Here is a 13,593-nt window from a genome sequence, read left to right as displayed (position 1 = left end):
TCTGTGATTCTGTGATTCTGTGATTCTTGTAGTCCAATTGTACATTTGTTTAATCTTATCCTTCAAGTTCTGTAACAGATACAGCCTTAATTTATATATAGATAAAACTGTACTGGTGATAATGAAGACTGTAAAGGTGACGTGGAGTGAGCGATTATGCTCTGCCTTGTAGCTATACTGCCATGAGATTGTTTACAGCATGAGCTAGAGCTATATTCTTTTAATAGATGAGTTTTTCTCCTCCCCATCTCATAATGCTTGCAAAGAACTAGCAAGTTTTTTTCCAAACCTCTTAGTGCCATTCCTACACTTAGTATAAGCTTGCACAAAGCTTGCTCTCTGCATATTTTTTTTTTAATAAACCATTACTTTCAGGCCCCATCAGCTAAAAGCATCACAAGCTCAGTCAAATTCCACTGTGGTTTCTGTTAAGGCAAGTGGGAGCCTTATCCCCTGAGTCCTTGAGCTGCTCAGTAGTATTCCGGTAATTTTAAACTGGGAACTCCTGGGCTTCATTTCCTTCAAGGAATTTGCTTGAAGATAAGTTGCTTGTGTACCTTCTTGCACAGTTGTTTTATTTTGAGTTTGCTTCTTGGAACCGCCATTGTGAGAGATCTCTTTTGTAACTGAGCCTCTTTTCTACCCATCTATATGCAGAAAAACAAACACCCTGACTTTTGCCACACAATACTAAATGCATGTTGCACTGCAAGTATTTACAATTATGTTACTAGGTTTTTTAAAGTTGATTTAGTTTCAAACCAATCAAGATTCTGAAAGAGAGTCTTAATGTGTGAACTAATTTTTTTTTTAATCTTGTTTCCTACACAATGATTGTGTAACCTCTTTTGGAATAGGAAAAGCTGAGCCTGATCCAATCCAGGAAATTATTAAAGCATGTGCTTAACTTTGAGCATTAGCTGGCTGGAAAAAAAAAGACGAAGTTGCATTTGAAGGAACTATCAAATGCAGAAGTACACTGGATTTATTTTTCTTTTTGCTTTAACTTCCTTCAGATGTAATGAGCCTTCAATGACAGGAGGAAGAAAAAAAAATGGGCAGGATAATGTTTAGACTGATGTGGTCCTGTTGTTCTGCTTTCACTGCTGCTCAGTGCAGTAAAGTTGAGGAAAGGATTAGAAGTAGTCACTGTTCTCTGAAGAAACGCTGATTCGGCACCCTCTGAAACCATGCGTGGCACGGACAGCCAGAAGCAGGGAGGTTAATTCTGCCCCCATTTACTGTGCACTCTGGGATCGCTGTATCATTGCCATTCTAATGGGGGTTTTTTGCCATTGAGCGTGCCTTTGGATCTGCCTCTGGAATTAGGGTCATGATGGTGAGAAAGCAGATAACGAGTACCTAGTTTTGAATTACTATTTACGGTGACCTTAGATTAGTTGGTCTTGGAGAATTACTGAAAAAATATTTGACTTTATAGATTAATGTATATATTTTTTAATGCATTGCCAAAGTCTTACTAAATGAGTAGAAGCTAAATACATGTGTTGAAATGCAGCTTAAGACCCTTAAAAATGTCAGATTCCAAATAACAATAAATTGAATAAGACCAGTCTGAATTTAAAGTTTATGCCATTTTTAAAAATGAAATACTCTATTTTTTATTAATTCTGTATTCTCTTTGGCTGTATACTTGATACTTGCTGTAGATGGAAGCTAAATATGTATTCTCAAACTAACTGATGTGTAATCAGTCTCTGTATTTGGCTTTTAGTAATCAAACCTTTGGATTAAGATATCTCGCGATCATTCTGAAGCCGATTTATTTCTTTTCCTTTTTTTTTTTGAGAGGGAGAGAAGCTGAAATAAAATGTGTGTTTATATATGTATATATGTCTGTGTATATATACACAAACATACATACACACTCTAAAATTTGCATAACAGCTATTTTTGTATTTTGGTAATCCTGTGACAGGTTTTTTGTTCCACTCAATTTATAGCTACAGAATGGTTACTGTTCTCCAGTGGCCTTATTTATTTAGGAAACTTAGCTGAATGTGTCATATAGTGGAGATAATCTACCCTCTCTAGTATGCAGGAATAAATTAGTGGAGATAATCTGTTCTCTCCACTACCCAGGAATGAATAGTGTATATATGAACTTGTGTGACTCCCACAGCCATAGATCATGTGAAAAAATTATAGATGGCTTTCCTATATTTTAAAGAAACTCTTAAATCTTTGTCTGGCTAGTGTCAATATTTTATTGGAAGTGCTATCAGTCCGGTTTCTGTTCTCAGTAAGCACAGGTTAATAGAAGTAAATAAACTCTGTGATAAAGATGCTTAGCACACTGCCATTATCAGATTTGGGCTTTTATTGAGGAAATTGTTTGAGTAGACATCTGAAGTATTTGCATTGATAAAGCTTTTTTCAGTGAAAAAAAAAATAAATCTTAGTTTCCTGAGAGACTTATGTATGCGTGTGTGAAAAGTGTCCTTTAACATAATGCAGTTTGCAGAACTGCTGCGTAACAATCACTCAGTTGAAAAAATGCATGAGAGAGTATTCCTCTAAACCAGAATGGACAGTTCTTATTTAGAAAGCTTTGTAAATTATAAGAAAAAAATTATTCTAAACCTATTCTGTGTACCGAGTGGCAGGATTTAAAAAATAGATCTTAACTCTTAAATAATAATCTTGAGGAAAGGGACAGATGCAGTATTCTTGCTGGTGTTGCAAAGCAGGTGACAGAGGAAAGAGAGAGGAACTGGGGGACTTGCAACAGGTCCTAGGCCTAAGTAAATTTAAAATAAGGCTGGTTGTTACTTTTAATGGCAAAGTACCACGATGTGGCTGAAACACAAGTGAGAACACTGTCAATTATATATTAAGGAAGTGAAGTAGTTCACACGAAATCAGTGTAAGACGTCCATTATGTACGTTTTTTTATTTCAGAGAAAGTGCCACATTTTTCATCTACACTTGGAAATGATTTTTTTTTTTGTCAGATGAGGAAGTAATTCTTCACAGTGGAATATCTTGATAAATGCTTATGGCAGAAATATCCAGAAAGCCAGAAGAATGCATGGCTTTTTTTTTTTTCTCCTCCCTGTTAGATTGCATAGCAGATGAGGTCTCTGTTTTGTTCTCAGATATCATGGAGGAATGGAGAATAAGATTAGTAACATATTAATTGCAAGTACATGTCTGGAGAAAAAGCAATCTACGTAAACCAAATAAATTCCTATGTACTCTTTCATCTCCCTTCAGGTGCAGGAAAACCACCTATGTATGGAGACTACGAAGCTCAGAGACACTGGCAAGAAGTTACTTACAATTTACCCATCAGGCAGTGGTACGTAACGCTATTGTAGTTCAGGTTACAAAAACTTTGGTTTGTATCTTTAATGCACCTTTAAGGTCTCTCTGCAGCACCTTCTAAAGTTCTCTGAACTATTCTAAAAACCCTTTTGTAGTAATATAATATCACCCTCCTCTTAGACTCAGGTACCATTTTCTTTACACACACACACACACACACACAAAGTAAAAAACCCTAAAATTTGGAACTTTGACTTGCTAGCTAAGAGCTTGTGCAACAAAATATTTTGACTGGTAGGTTCCTCTGTTGTGAAGCTCCAGCTTTGTTTTGAATTGACTAGAAACACCAGGAAGCAATTTTTTAGCAGGCGTTTTTAAGAGATCATAGACAAGCTTTTTCTCCTGGCTTTAGAAAAACAGTTCGGCTTCCTGAGCTCCAGTTCTCTAATGCACAAAAACTTTCATGATTGCCAGCACTGACAAAACCAAACTGAACGCTGCTTATCTCCCCTAAGCTGAACAGCTCAGGCACGCCAGTAAATGCGGAGACTTCAGAGCTTGTGCTGGAGGCACTGGTTGCCTCTTTTTTTTACTTTTTTTTTCACCACCTTTTCCACACCTATGCTCTTAATACAGATTTTAAAATGTGGGTGCCTGGAATTTGGATGTAAAGATAGTGAACTTAATTTGTACAGATCTCTTAAAACAGTAGGAAAATTACTCCAAATATTTTTTTTATTTTTACATTACTCCTAATATTCCTTAGAGCCTTCATGGAATTGTAAAAGTTATATAGATATATATATATATGTATATGTATATATATATATATGTGTATATATGTGTGTGTGCGTGTGCTACAACACAAATAGGCATATATTGGAGCTCCAGGTCATCTCCCAATAGGGACAGTGACGCTCTGTTTATCTAACATAGTTTTTTCCTCGGCTGTCTGTTTGGGAACAGACTGATATGACAGAATACAAATTCAGTTGTATTTCTGTAAATATATGCAGGGCCAATTCTGAAAGTATGGCACTCTGGAACTGCAGTCCACTATATTGTCACCTCAGATCATCTATACTGTCATTCTCTTCTGTGTTTTTCTGGGATATCCAAACCCCTCATTGTGCCAAAGTTGGGATAATGGAGAGCTGACATGATAGGAGAGTGGGCAGCTTCGATCCACTCTGCTACGCGAAACTATATGTACTTAAAATTGAGAGTCATTATTGCTAGGCATTCCCAGGGGCCAAATTAAGCTATATTGCAGGCTGGGTTTAGCCTGTGGGCTGCCTATTGGGAATCTCACTTTTGTTGTGTTTGCTCTTCGTTTTATTTATACCGGGAGTTTTTTGGATTGGGTCTGCTTTGAGAATTAAACCTCTAATACAGCGAAGTCACATTCAGTCTTGGGTGTTTGGAAAAGAACATCTTGGCTGACATGCAAGGGATTACATTCTGATGCTAAGCTTTGTTTCCCTTCCTGTATTATAGAAATACGCAGTGTGAAAAGATGTTATACTCTGGTAGGTAAAAATAGTGTTCAGATTTGAAGTTGAGATTCTAAGCACTTAGAGTGCTGTTACTTGTGTAGGATTCAGAGAAGCCATCTATGCAGCAAGCATGTGTTCTTCAGTAAATTTGTCTAGATATATACAGCGAGAAGCTCTCTCATGAGGACACAGTCCTGTAAGATCTGTTGATCTTTTCACAGATTTAATTATCATGTTTCCTGTTAAACAGGCATGTGTAGGTAATACACTTGCATGTTCCATGCTTATTTTCTTTGATCCAAAAAAAAAAATATACTGCAGTAAACTAAAGTATGGTTTGTACTTAGTTTCCTTCTGTGATTGCTCTGAGCCGAAGGTCAGAACTTAAATATTTACTTTTTATATTGTTCTTTACAGTCTTGATACCATTTATTAAAGGCTACTTTAAGAACATCTTTTCTTATTATACTGCTAATTAAAACTGTGAAGGCTTTTTTTGCTAAATATTACTGGGTATAGGGGGTTTTTTGTGTTGAAACTGTGACTTTATTGAAAGTAAAATAAAATAAATTACAAAAGTGAAAAGTTTACTACTAAGTTGCAGACTATTACAGTCTGCATGAAGAATCTGAACTCCCTTGGCATGACCAGTCCTGAATTGCAGGATGAGAAGCAGAGATGCAACTCAAAGAAATACGATTTATCATCAGTTCATCAGATACTTCAGGCAGCTCATTTGGAATTCAAGAAATATAATTTACTGTAATAAATGTCAAAAAATGGCTGCATTTGAAAAGAGAGAGACTGGAGAAGTGAAGAGCTTGCGCCTTGGCTGTTAGAGTAGACTGGTCAGTGTGGTCTGATGCCTTATTTTTGTAACTTCTGTTTGCCTTGGGTAAAATGTGCCATTTCTCATGTGGAGTTGGTGACTGAATTCTAACCGCTGCCAGCCTTCTGGAGAAATCCTAACACAACATCGTTACGGATGAGAAAATCCTTTATTTTCTTGCATGGGCTGCCTGAGTTTTAAGGTAGAATTTAGGTAAAGTGGTTATGGCTGTCGTACCTGATGGAGGCTCACAACCTCAAGTTGGCTGTTCAGGAGGTTTTACTCTGATAATTTGGTGTTGCCTTCTAAGGAACTTTTTACCCTCCTGACTCCTACGTTCATGCTGACAGCATTGCCTAGGTGCACCTGCTGTGACATAGTTTTCTTCCAGACCTATGTCGCTTTTTGTTTGTGTAATATCTTTTTGCCAACGTTTTCCACTTCTGTTCCGTTGCTTTCCAGCAGTATAACTTCCATTTTTCAGAATTTTCATATTAAGGTCTGTTGAGCAGAAGCACTTCTCAGCTTGCTATATTACAGTGTAGAAGAGTAGCAGATAAATTTCAGCTATTCAGAAGTCATTGTCACATATTAAAAGTCCTGTCCAAGTCCCGTAAAAAAAAGGGAATCTTGGAAAATATAAGTAAAAAATCACTAGTGAATTCAGTTTCTTTTGAAATTTCCTTTTAACTGTGTTGGTTTTATTTTCTTTCTGGCAAATCTGGACTAATTGACATGTGTGAAAAATGTAGGTTTGGTTTGTATTTTGAGGTGAGGACCTGCGACACCACATAAACAAATCTAGAGCTACAGTAGATGTGTACAACTATTTTTGTGCAGGCTTTGTCTTATTCTCTGGATTTTTGTCAAACTGTTCACATTAAGGATTTCCCCTCTCCAGGTCAGAAAGCTCTAACAGCTTTAAAAAAATCTTCTGTTTTGCAAACACAAGGGAATGTGCTCTGAAATCACTTGGTTTGTTGCTTGAGATCTATTTGTCTAAAGTAAAATTAAGCAGATACAGAAGTTGCTAAATTCCTTTTGAATTTTGAATATGGTGATAAAAATATTTGGTTTAATATTTTTAATTTTTTTTATAGGTACTTCAATACAAGTGATAACAACCTACTGTACTGGGGCCTTGATTATCCACCTCTTACTGCCTATCACAGTTTTCTGTGCGCTTACATGTAAGTTCATTATTTTAAAAATTTCTGTGGTATTTTCAAATTTGTCTCTTTTAGTTTTCTTTTATTTTCTTCCCTTCCTCTCCTGAGGAGAGAAACTGTTTGTTAAAAACTACCAATCTGAGGCAGCTGATGAAATGAAAAGTATCGTTTGCCAGTTTAAAGCTAGGAGAATAAATTTTTAGGTGTATCCCTGTTGCTTAAAACTGCTATTTTTCTGTCTTGTAATTATTGCATAGGAGACTGAAGGGTTACGTTGTTTTGTCGCTTGTGGGGTTTTTTGTTTGTTTGGGTTTTTTTGCCAAGCCCTTAAATTTTAGCAGATTTAGTCATGACTTCAGTTTTTACCTTTCCATGCAAGCCGCTGTTGGATCAGTGATGCACAGAGAGAAGTGCTGTAGGAATTGGGTGCATCGCATGGGAAACCTCTCTTGTGTGGAGAGCCCCAGTGACATTTGATGACTGGATATCATGTAAATAGATTGCTGTTATTGGAATACTTTTTCCACAAGGGCTTTACTGCTGTTGGAATGAGACTTGGGGAATAAGAATGTAGGTTAAAGTGCACAAGCACAGCTATGTGGGGCATCTGTGTGAACTGTAAATGGTTTATATTTAATACTTGAGTATGAAAGGTATTTACAATTGTTTTTTTTAAAAGTCAGTGGAACCACACTGAAGGTGGTTATCTTGTACTAATAAATATTGCATTCCATTTTTACTGTTTTCAAAGATTATTTTAATTGTGAAATAGCAGCTAAAGTCTATATTGTAAACTGAAACAGTGGTGAGGAAAGTCTTGCATTGATCACTATTGCTCTTTGAAATATTTCTTCTCATTCATCTTAATTCTTGGAATATGCTCCTGTGCATGTCATCTTTATTGCTGAAGGGAGTGTAAAGGGAAATGAGAACTGTCTAAATTTTGATGTGTCTGTACTTTGTTTTACAGTGCAAAGTTAATAAATCCTGATTGGATTGCTCTGCACACATCTCGGGGGTATGAGAGTCAGCCACATAAGTTATTTATGCGTACAACAGGTAGGAAAATCATATTTCCTTAGGATGATCCTACAGATTTGTCTTGCTTACTAATTTAGCATGTTTAATACCATGTAGTTTCTCTGTCTTCACCAGTTTATGCTCTGTTCTTTGACTTGGGTGGCTTTGCAGGTCTGGTTATTAACCAGACTCCTCTGTTCTATTCTGCCATCATTTATGAAATCAATAAATATAAAATTTACTAACAAATTTTCATCCAAATTGGTTCAGTAAAACTCTGAAACAAAGATTTTGTTGTTGTTTTTTGGTAGCATAGAACCATTTTTTGATTTTTTTAAATAGTATTGTTCTTTTCCCTTCCATTCTGATAGATTTGCCTTTCATTTTCAGTTTAGCTTGGTTTTTACTGTAAATTTATTTTGTATGTAGACTGGCATTCACAGCCTCCTAAAGTCTCAGAGATCTTTCTTATGAGCTGTTATACTTTATCTGAAAAGGGAATATATTTGATATTTGAAAATATTTTTTTCTTGCAAAAGGTCACTGCTTTCTATAGAAAACTTCTGTTAACAAAAGAGTAAAAATGTATTTTACTACTTTTTTGCCTAAATTTCATTTTCCTGCAGTCACTCTTCTGACCATTTGATAAGTGTGAACTGCTTCTACAAAGAAAAGGATAAAACAAATGCAGAAAAAAATTTGTAGATAGAGCTACTGAATTAAGTTATCAGTAGGACAGCAAATGTGGCCAGTGAGCTCTTGTTCTCTCAGCAATGGCAGGTGCCATATTACTCTGTTACCGTTTTCTTTTTGAATCTGTCTTTTGCTTAACGTAACAGTAGAGTTCCACAAAATGCTTTTGGATTGTAATGGCAGAATTTGTTATTCATCAATAGCTTTTCTGTACTTCACAAACTTCTCAGTCTAGTCTCCAGTAATTGATTGAATTGGGAAAAAAAAAATCACTAGAACTTAATTACCCTTGAAATGGTCTTTATTAATTTTGAAATCAACTTACTTGACAAACCCCTGATGGTTCTAGGAGAACTGATAAACACTTTTTTAACAATAGCTATTAGAAGAATGTGTTAAAATAATTCAGAAAGGTCAATGTCAGCTGTTGGTTTTAAACCTTTATTTTAAGTGTCAGTGTATTTGTTTTGCTAATGCCTTGGGTATATTTGTTTAATGGTGGCTTAAGCCTGCAACAATTCGCCACTGAATAACTGATATCTTTAAACATTTTCTTCTAAAGCCTGTGACTAAAAAAAGGCAAAGCATACTTTCCCTCTTGGAGTAATTGCATGTTTTCTGAAACCGGTTTATAGAAATAATCTGAGAATTAATTAATTAATTAATTTTGGGCAAGTGAATTTGCTCATTCTGCTTTCTTGTCGACCCTCTTACATACATTCCCTGTAGGCAGATGATCAAATAACCAAATAACTGGTGTTAGTTTTTGTCCCTGTCGCTAGTAATCCACATTGGAGATTATAACAATCTAGAGCTTCTTAATTATTTGTCTTCTAACCACTTGACTGCTTCTAGTTGTAGCTGATTTCTGTTGAGAATTAAGAATGCCTTCTCTCATTTCGGCATGTGAGGAACTAAGAGTGTGCTCCCTTATTGACTGAGGCCATGCCAGAAGCCAAAACAGCTGAACATGTGGAAGCAGCAGCTTTTGGACATCAGAAATGATAGCGTCAGAAACATTAACAAGATCAAATTCTGTAGACCTGTTTCTTTTTGTCCTTTGAAGTGAAACTACACAGTTTATTCTAATTAAGGACTTTCTGATATTTTAATATTTATTTGCTTAACTTTTTCCTTGTCCTTCTGAAAACAATTGGGAAAAAAATAGCTTTGGTGTAACTGCCAAACCTGAGTGATCTTTAAAACAATGAAACATACTGTAACACGATGTAAGACAATAGAGAAGCATATTTAGGTGAAACTAGCTACACAACTTTTGAACTGCAGTTGAACTGAAGGACTAAAGTGAAGTGCAAACACCACATTCAACAGGTAGGCAACTAGTCACACTCCGACACAGTGTAGTTACTATCGTCTTCAGGGTTTTTTTTACCCCTAAAACAACTAAGAAGTGGAGCATCAAGAAGTTAAAACTATAAGCAGAGTCAAATATTCACAATCCAGATGAAAAGACAGAACCTTAATAGCATTAAGCTGAGGTATGTGGGAAGATTCTAACGTAAATTTAATCTTTATTTTTCAGTGTTTGTTGCTGATTTGCTGGTTTATATTCCTGCAGTTATTTTATATTGTTTTTCCTTGAAAGAAACATCTACTAAAAAGAAGGCAAGTATCTGGTGTAAATTAGAGGGAAAACAAAAAGAAAACATACTGTTAAAACAGGATAGAAATGTAACAGTGTAAGAGATAATTAAAATATAGAATATGGCGATGGCTTTAATTGCTGTAAAATCAGTATATCTCATTCTAAAGGCTTTTCAGATTAAAAAAAAAAGCCATTAACTTATCTTACAGCAATTATAACAGTAACAAGATGCTCTGAAGTTTAGTAGCGATGATCTCCTGAGTTTTATTTCTTTCTGAATTTATTACTTGGGTAGTAAACACAAGATTTGTGCTGAGATATGGGGGAATCTAGGAACTGCTTTGTCTTGCACGTTCCTTATGGTAGAACAAATACTTTCTGGAATAAGATGTCTTCTGATTTTTTTTTTGAGTGGTTCCAAGGTTTAAGATGGGTGTGGGTGATCTTTGAACTGGTTGGCAAAGGACAGTCTGGTTTCCATTTAGTATTTTCTTATTTATGGAAGATATTTATCCATTTTTATTCCTCAAAATATTACTGACAGAAGATTACTTGTAGGGAAGAAATTCCTACATCTAGGATGCACCATGGAGGGGCAATGTTTTGTACTGGAGAAATAGGGTAGATTCCTCCGTCTAGTGTCTGACTTAGAAATAATTATTTTCTCCTCTCTTTTTTTTGATCCAGGTTTCCAGTGCTCTCTGTATTCTGCTTTACCCAGGCCTCATTCTTATTGACCACGGACACTTCCAGTATCCTTGTTCTGCAGTGAAGTGAATTTCCATTGACGAAGCAACACTGTTCCTCAGTGCTTGTCGTTAGCTGGGCAGAGGTTACTTTTGTATATGAAGTCATCTGAAGAACTTCAGCATATCCCAAAGCAGAGGTGTTAAAGAAAACTCTAAGGCTGAAATATATTGGAGATAAATAGTTGATATTGGGACAAATCAATCCAAACATGAATAGCATTCTTTCTGTGCCTCAAGCTCCTATTTCTGTCAGTCACTTTATTGCAGAAAACGTCAGTGCTACTGTGGCAGTGGAAAGAATGATGGCTTTGTGCCCCTGTGATTTGTGTTTGGAGAGGAAAATAATCTCAGGTCTTCCTGAGATGGCAGAGGAGTGCAGCGAGTGTAGTTGTGTGAAATACTCAATTCTGTGAAGTGCCCCATTCTGTCTTTACCATTACTTGAGTTCGGATTAACTTCACTTAGTGCCTAACCACTTAAAAGCTAGACATCAAAAATATCAGTTAGGCCGTCAGAGCTAACTAGTCAATACTGGTAACAGACACCTTCACAGGTGGGTCTTTTTAAATAAGATTTTTGTTTATATACTTGTTTTGCACATCAACAAGCTAATGCCATTAGTTGACTCCTCCAGGCTATGTTGCTCAGTGCCATTGAGCCAGAGGAAGACAATCCTGGAGTTGTGATAAATGTAGATATTTATTCCAAGGAGATACTGAATCTCAGCATTTACTACTAAATCAAGTTTTGACAATCAAATAGTTTAGTGGTTCGTGGTTTCCTTCCTAGAGAGTGCGTGATGAACTTGGAAGAAAATAAGTCTTAGAAAGCAAATTTTGAAGGAAAAAATTCATAATGCTGTTGAGTTACAGATCAGGAATTCTGACATTCTATTTTTGGCCTCTTTAAAGATGTTGATCATCTGGAGACATCACTTATAAGAAAGGGGATGGGAATAAATGCAGTTCATCATAGGTGGGAGAAGCTGGTGGCCAGAAGAAAGCACAGGGTTAGTTTTCTAATAATTAAAAGAAATACAAAGAGGAAGGCAGTTATCTGCTCCGTGTGTCTTGTGTTGGGCAGAGCAAGAAGTAACAGCCCTAAGTTACCGTAGGGAATACTTGGGGTTTTTTTAAATATGTGGAAAAAAATCTTTTGAACCTTAATTCCAGTGAAACACTGGAATAGGTTGCCTGTGCGTGTTGTGGAATCCACAGCATCGAGGTTTTGAAGAGGAGGGTGAGCAAACCTGATGCTGGGGTGACAGAGGTGTAGCAGACCCTGTGGTGATGCAGACGGATGCCCTGCGTGGTCTCCTCTGGTCTCTCCCAGCCCTGGGATTTCTCCGTGAGTAACTCTGCGATCTGTGACCAGCTCCTCAGAAGTCAATAGATTTATTTAACCTTAACTGCTGCTGCACGGCTCTGCAAGATCAGAGCCTTTTGGTACAACAATTTGTTGATGTGATCTCAAATACACGGTGCTTTTGAGTGGGCTGAGAATAACATCAACAATTGATTGTGTTGTCAGGGCTATTTATATTGACAGAGAAAACAAAATACTGTGAAATTTCTGACAATACACATGTGTCTTACTGGTTTATCTCACACAAAAATAATAGTAAAAACTAAAGGTAATCTTTTGTTGCAAGTTAATAGTAAGTGTAGCTTAGTCTCTTCAAACTATTGAGCTTGGGAACCTGTTCTCAAAATCGTAAGGAAGTAACGCTGTTTGTCCTCACATTTGCCTGTGCAGGTGTTGAATCAAACCTTGGAAATACCAAAATTACACTTTAAATACAAGTAAAATTATTTGTGAACAACATAGTCACAACTGACAACGTGTTGTAAAAACTGATGTGGAAAAACTAATTTTGCATGCTATTTTACGCTTGTCCTTAGGACACTTACTACTGATTTCCAGTACTAAGATGAGTATCCTGTCCTTGACGTGAAAAACCATATACAACTCAGTGAGCCTTGGCTTTGCCTTGTGGGCTGTCATTTGTTTGTCGTATGACTGGGACCTTTTGGGGTCAGTGGCATTTTGCCTGGCCTTAAATTATAAGCAGATGGAGCTCTACCATTCTCTGCCCTTTTTTTGCTATTTACTTGGAAAGTGCTTCAAGAAGGGACTGAAAGGAAAGGGGTAAGTGGCTTCAAACCATTTTCTTTCTCAAGAACACACCCAGGCAGCCTGGCATTGAGTGTGATTTTCCTTATTTGCATGGGCATTTCTGAATTAATTTCTAGTGGAAGATGCTTACCTTGTTGTAATGTATTCCTCTCCTGCAAAATGAACGTTTATTGTTGAGATCTACATTAAGTATTTCAACTGAAGAGATGGTAAAATCTTTTAAGGCGTCCTTTCTTAGTGTTCTTTGTTCTGTAAGCTAAATGAAATACAGGGTGCAGTGGGCATCCAGATTAGACTGAGAGCAGTGGTTCTGTGGTTCTCATGGAGTTGTTTGTTCTTATCTGGGGATAATTAGTTTTTTCTGGGATACTGGTAGCTCGTTTTATTTAATTCGTTATATTCAGTTCTATATTTCTTTTAAAAACAGGTTTGTTATATAAACCAAGAACTGACTCATTACCAGTAACTTGGATTTATCTTTTCTGATGTAAGCTTTTCTCCTTCTTGCAGATTAGTATTGTTAACTAAAATAGCAGGGACCGTGGTGGTTTCCTTTGCTGTCTGCTGGCTGCCGTTCTGTACCGACATGGAGCAAATCATGCAAGTA

General features: G+C 36.5%; 1 protein-coding gene across 1 annotated transcript in view; it reads left to right on the top strand.

The window, feature by feature from the left end:
• Positions 1–3,237: 3,237 nt before the first annotated feature.
• ALG6 (ALG6, alpha-1,3-glucosyltransferase) overlaps positions 3,238–13,593 on the top strand; it is a gene marked incomplete at its 5' end in the record, with an annotated part of 15,629 nt that continues 5,273 nt past the window's right edge. Inside the window, 7 exon segments of the mRNA XM_010187650.1 lie at positions 3,238–3,322; positions 6,714–6,803; positions 7,753–7,841; positions 10,039–10,121; positions 10,789–10,853; positions 12,813–12,998; positions 13,497–13,593. The exon segment at positions 13,497–13,593 is cut by the window's right edge and continues 21 nt beyond it. Of these exon segments, the coding sequence (XP_010185952.1) occupies positions 3,238–3,322; positions 6,714–6,803; positions 7,753–7,841; positions 10,039–10,121; positions 10,789–10,853; positions 12,813–12,998; positions 13,497–13,593 (695 nt within the window).

The sequence above is a fragment of the Mesitornis unicolor genome, unplaced genomic scaffold (assembly GCF_000695765.1).
Source record: "Mesitornis unicolor isolate BGI_N332 unplaced genomic scaffold, ASM69576v1 scaffold53796, whole genome shotgun sequence".
Lineage (NCBI taxonomy): Eukaryota > Metazoa > Chordata > Aves > Mesitornithiformes > Mesitornithidae > Mesitornis > Mesitornis unicolor.
The sequence above is the reverse complement of the archived record's forward strand: the minus strand, read 5'-3'. Positions and strand labels throughout refer to the sequence as shown.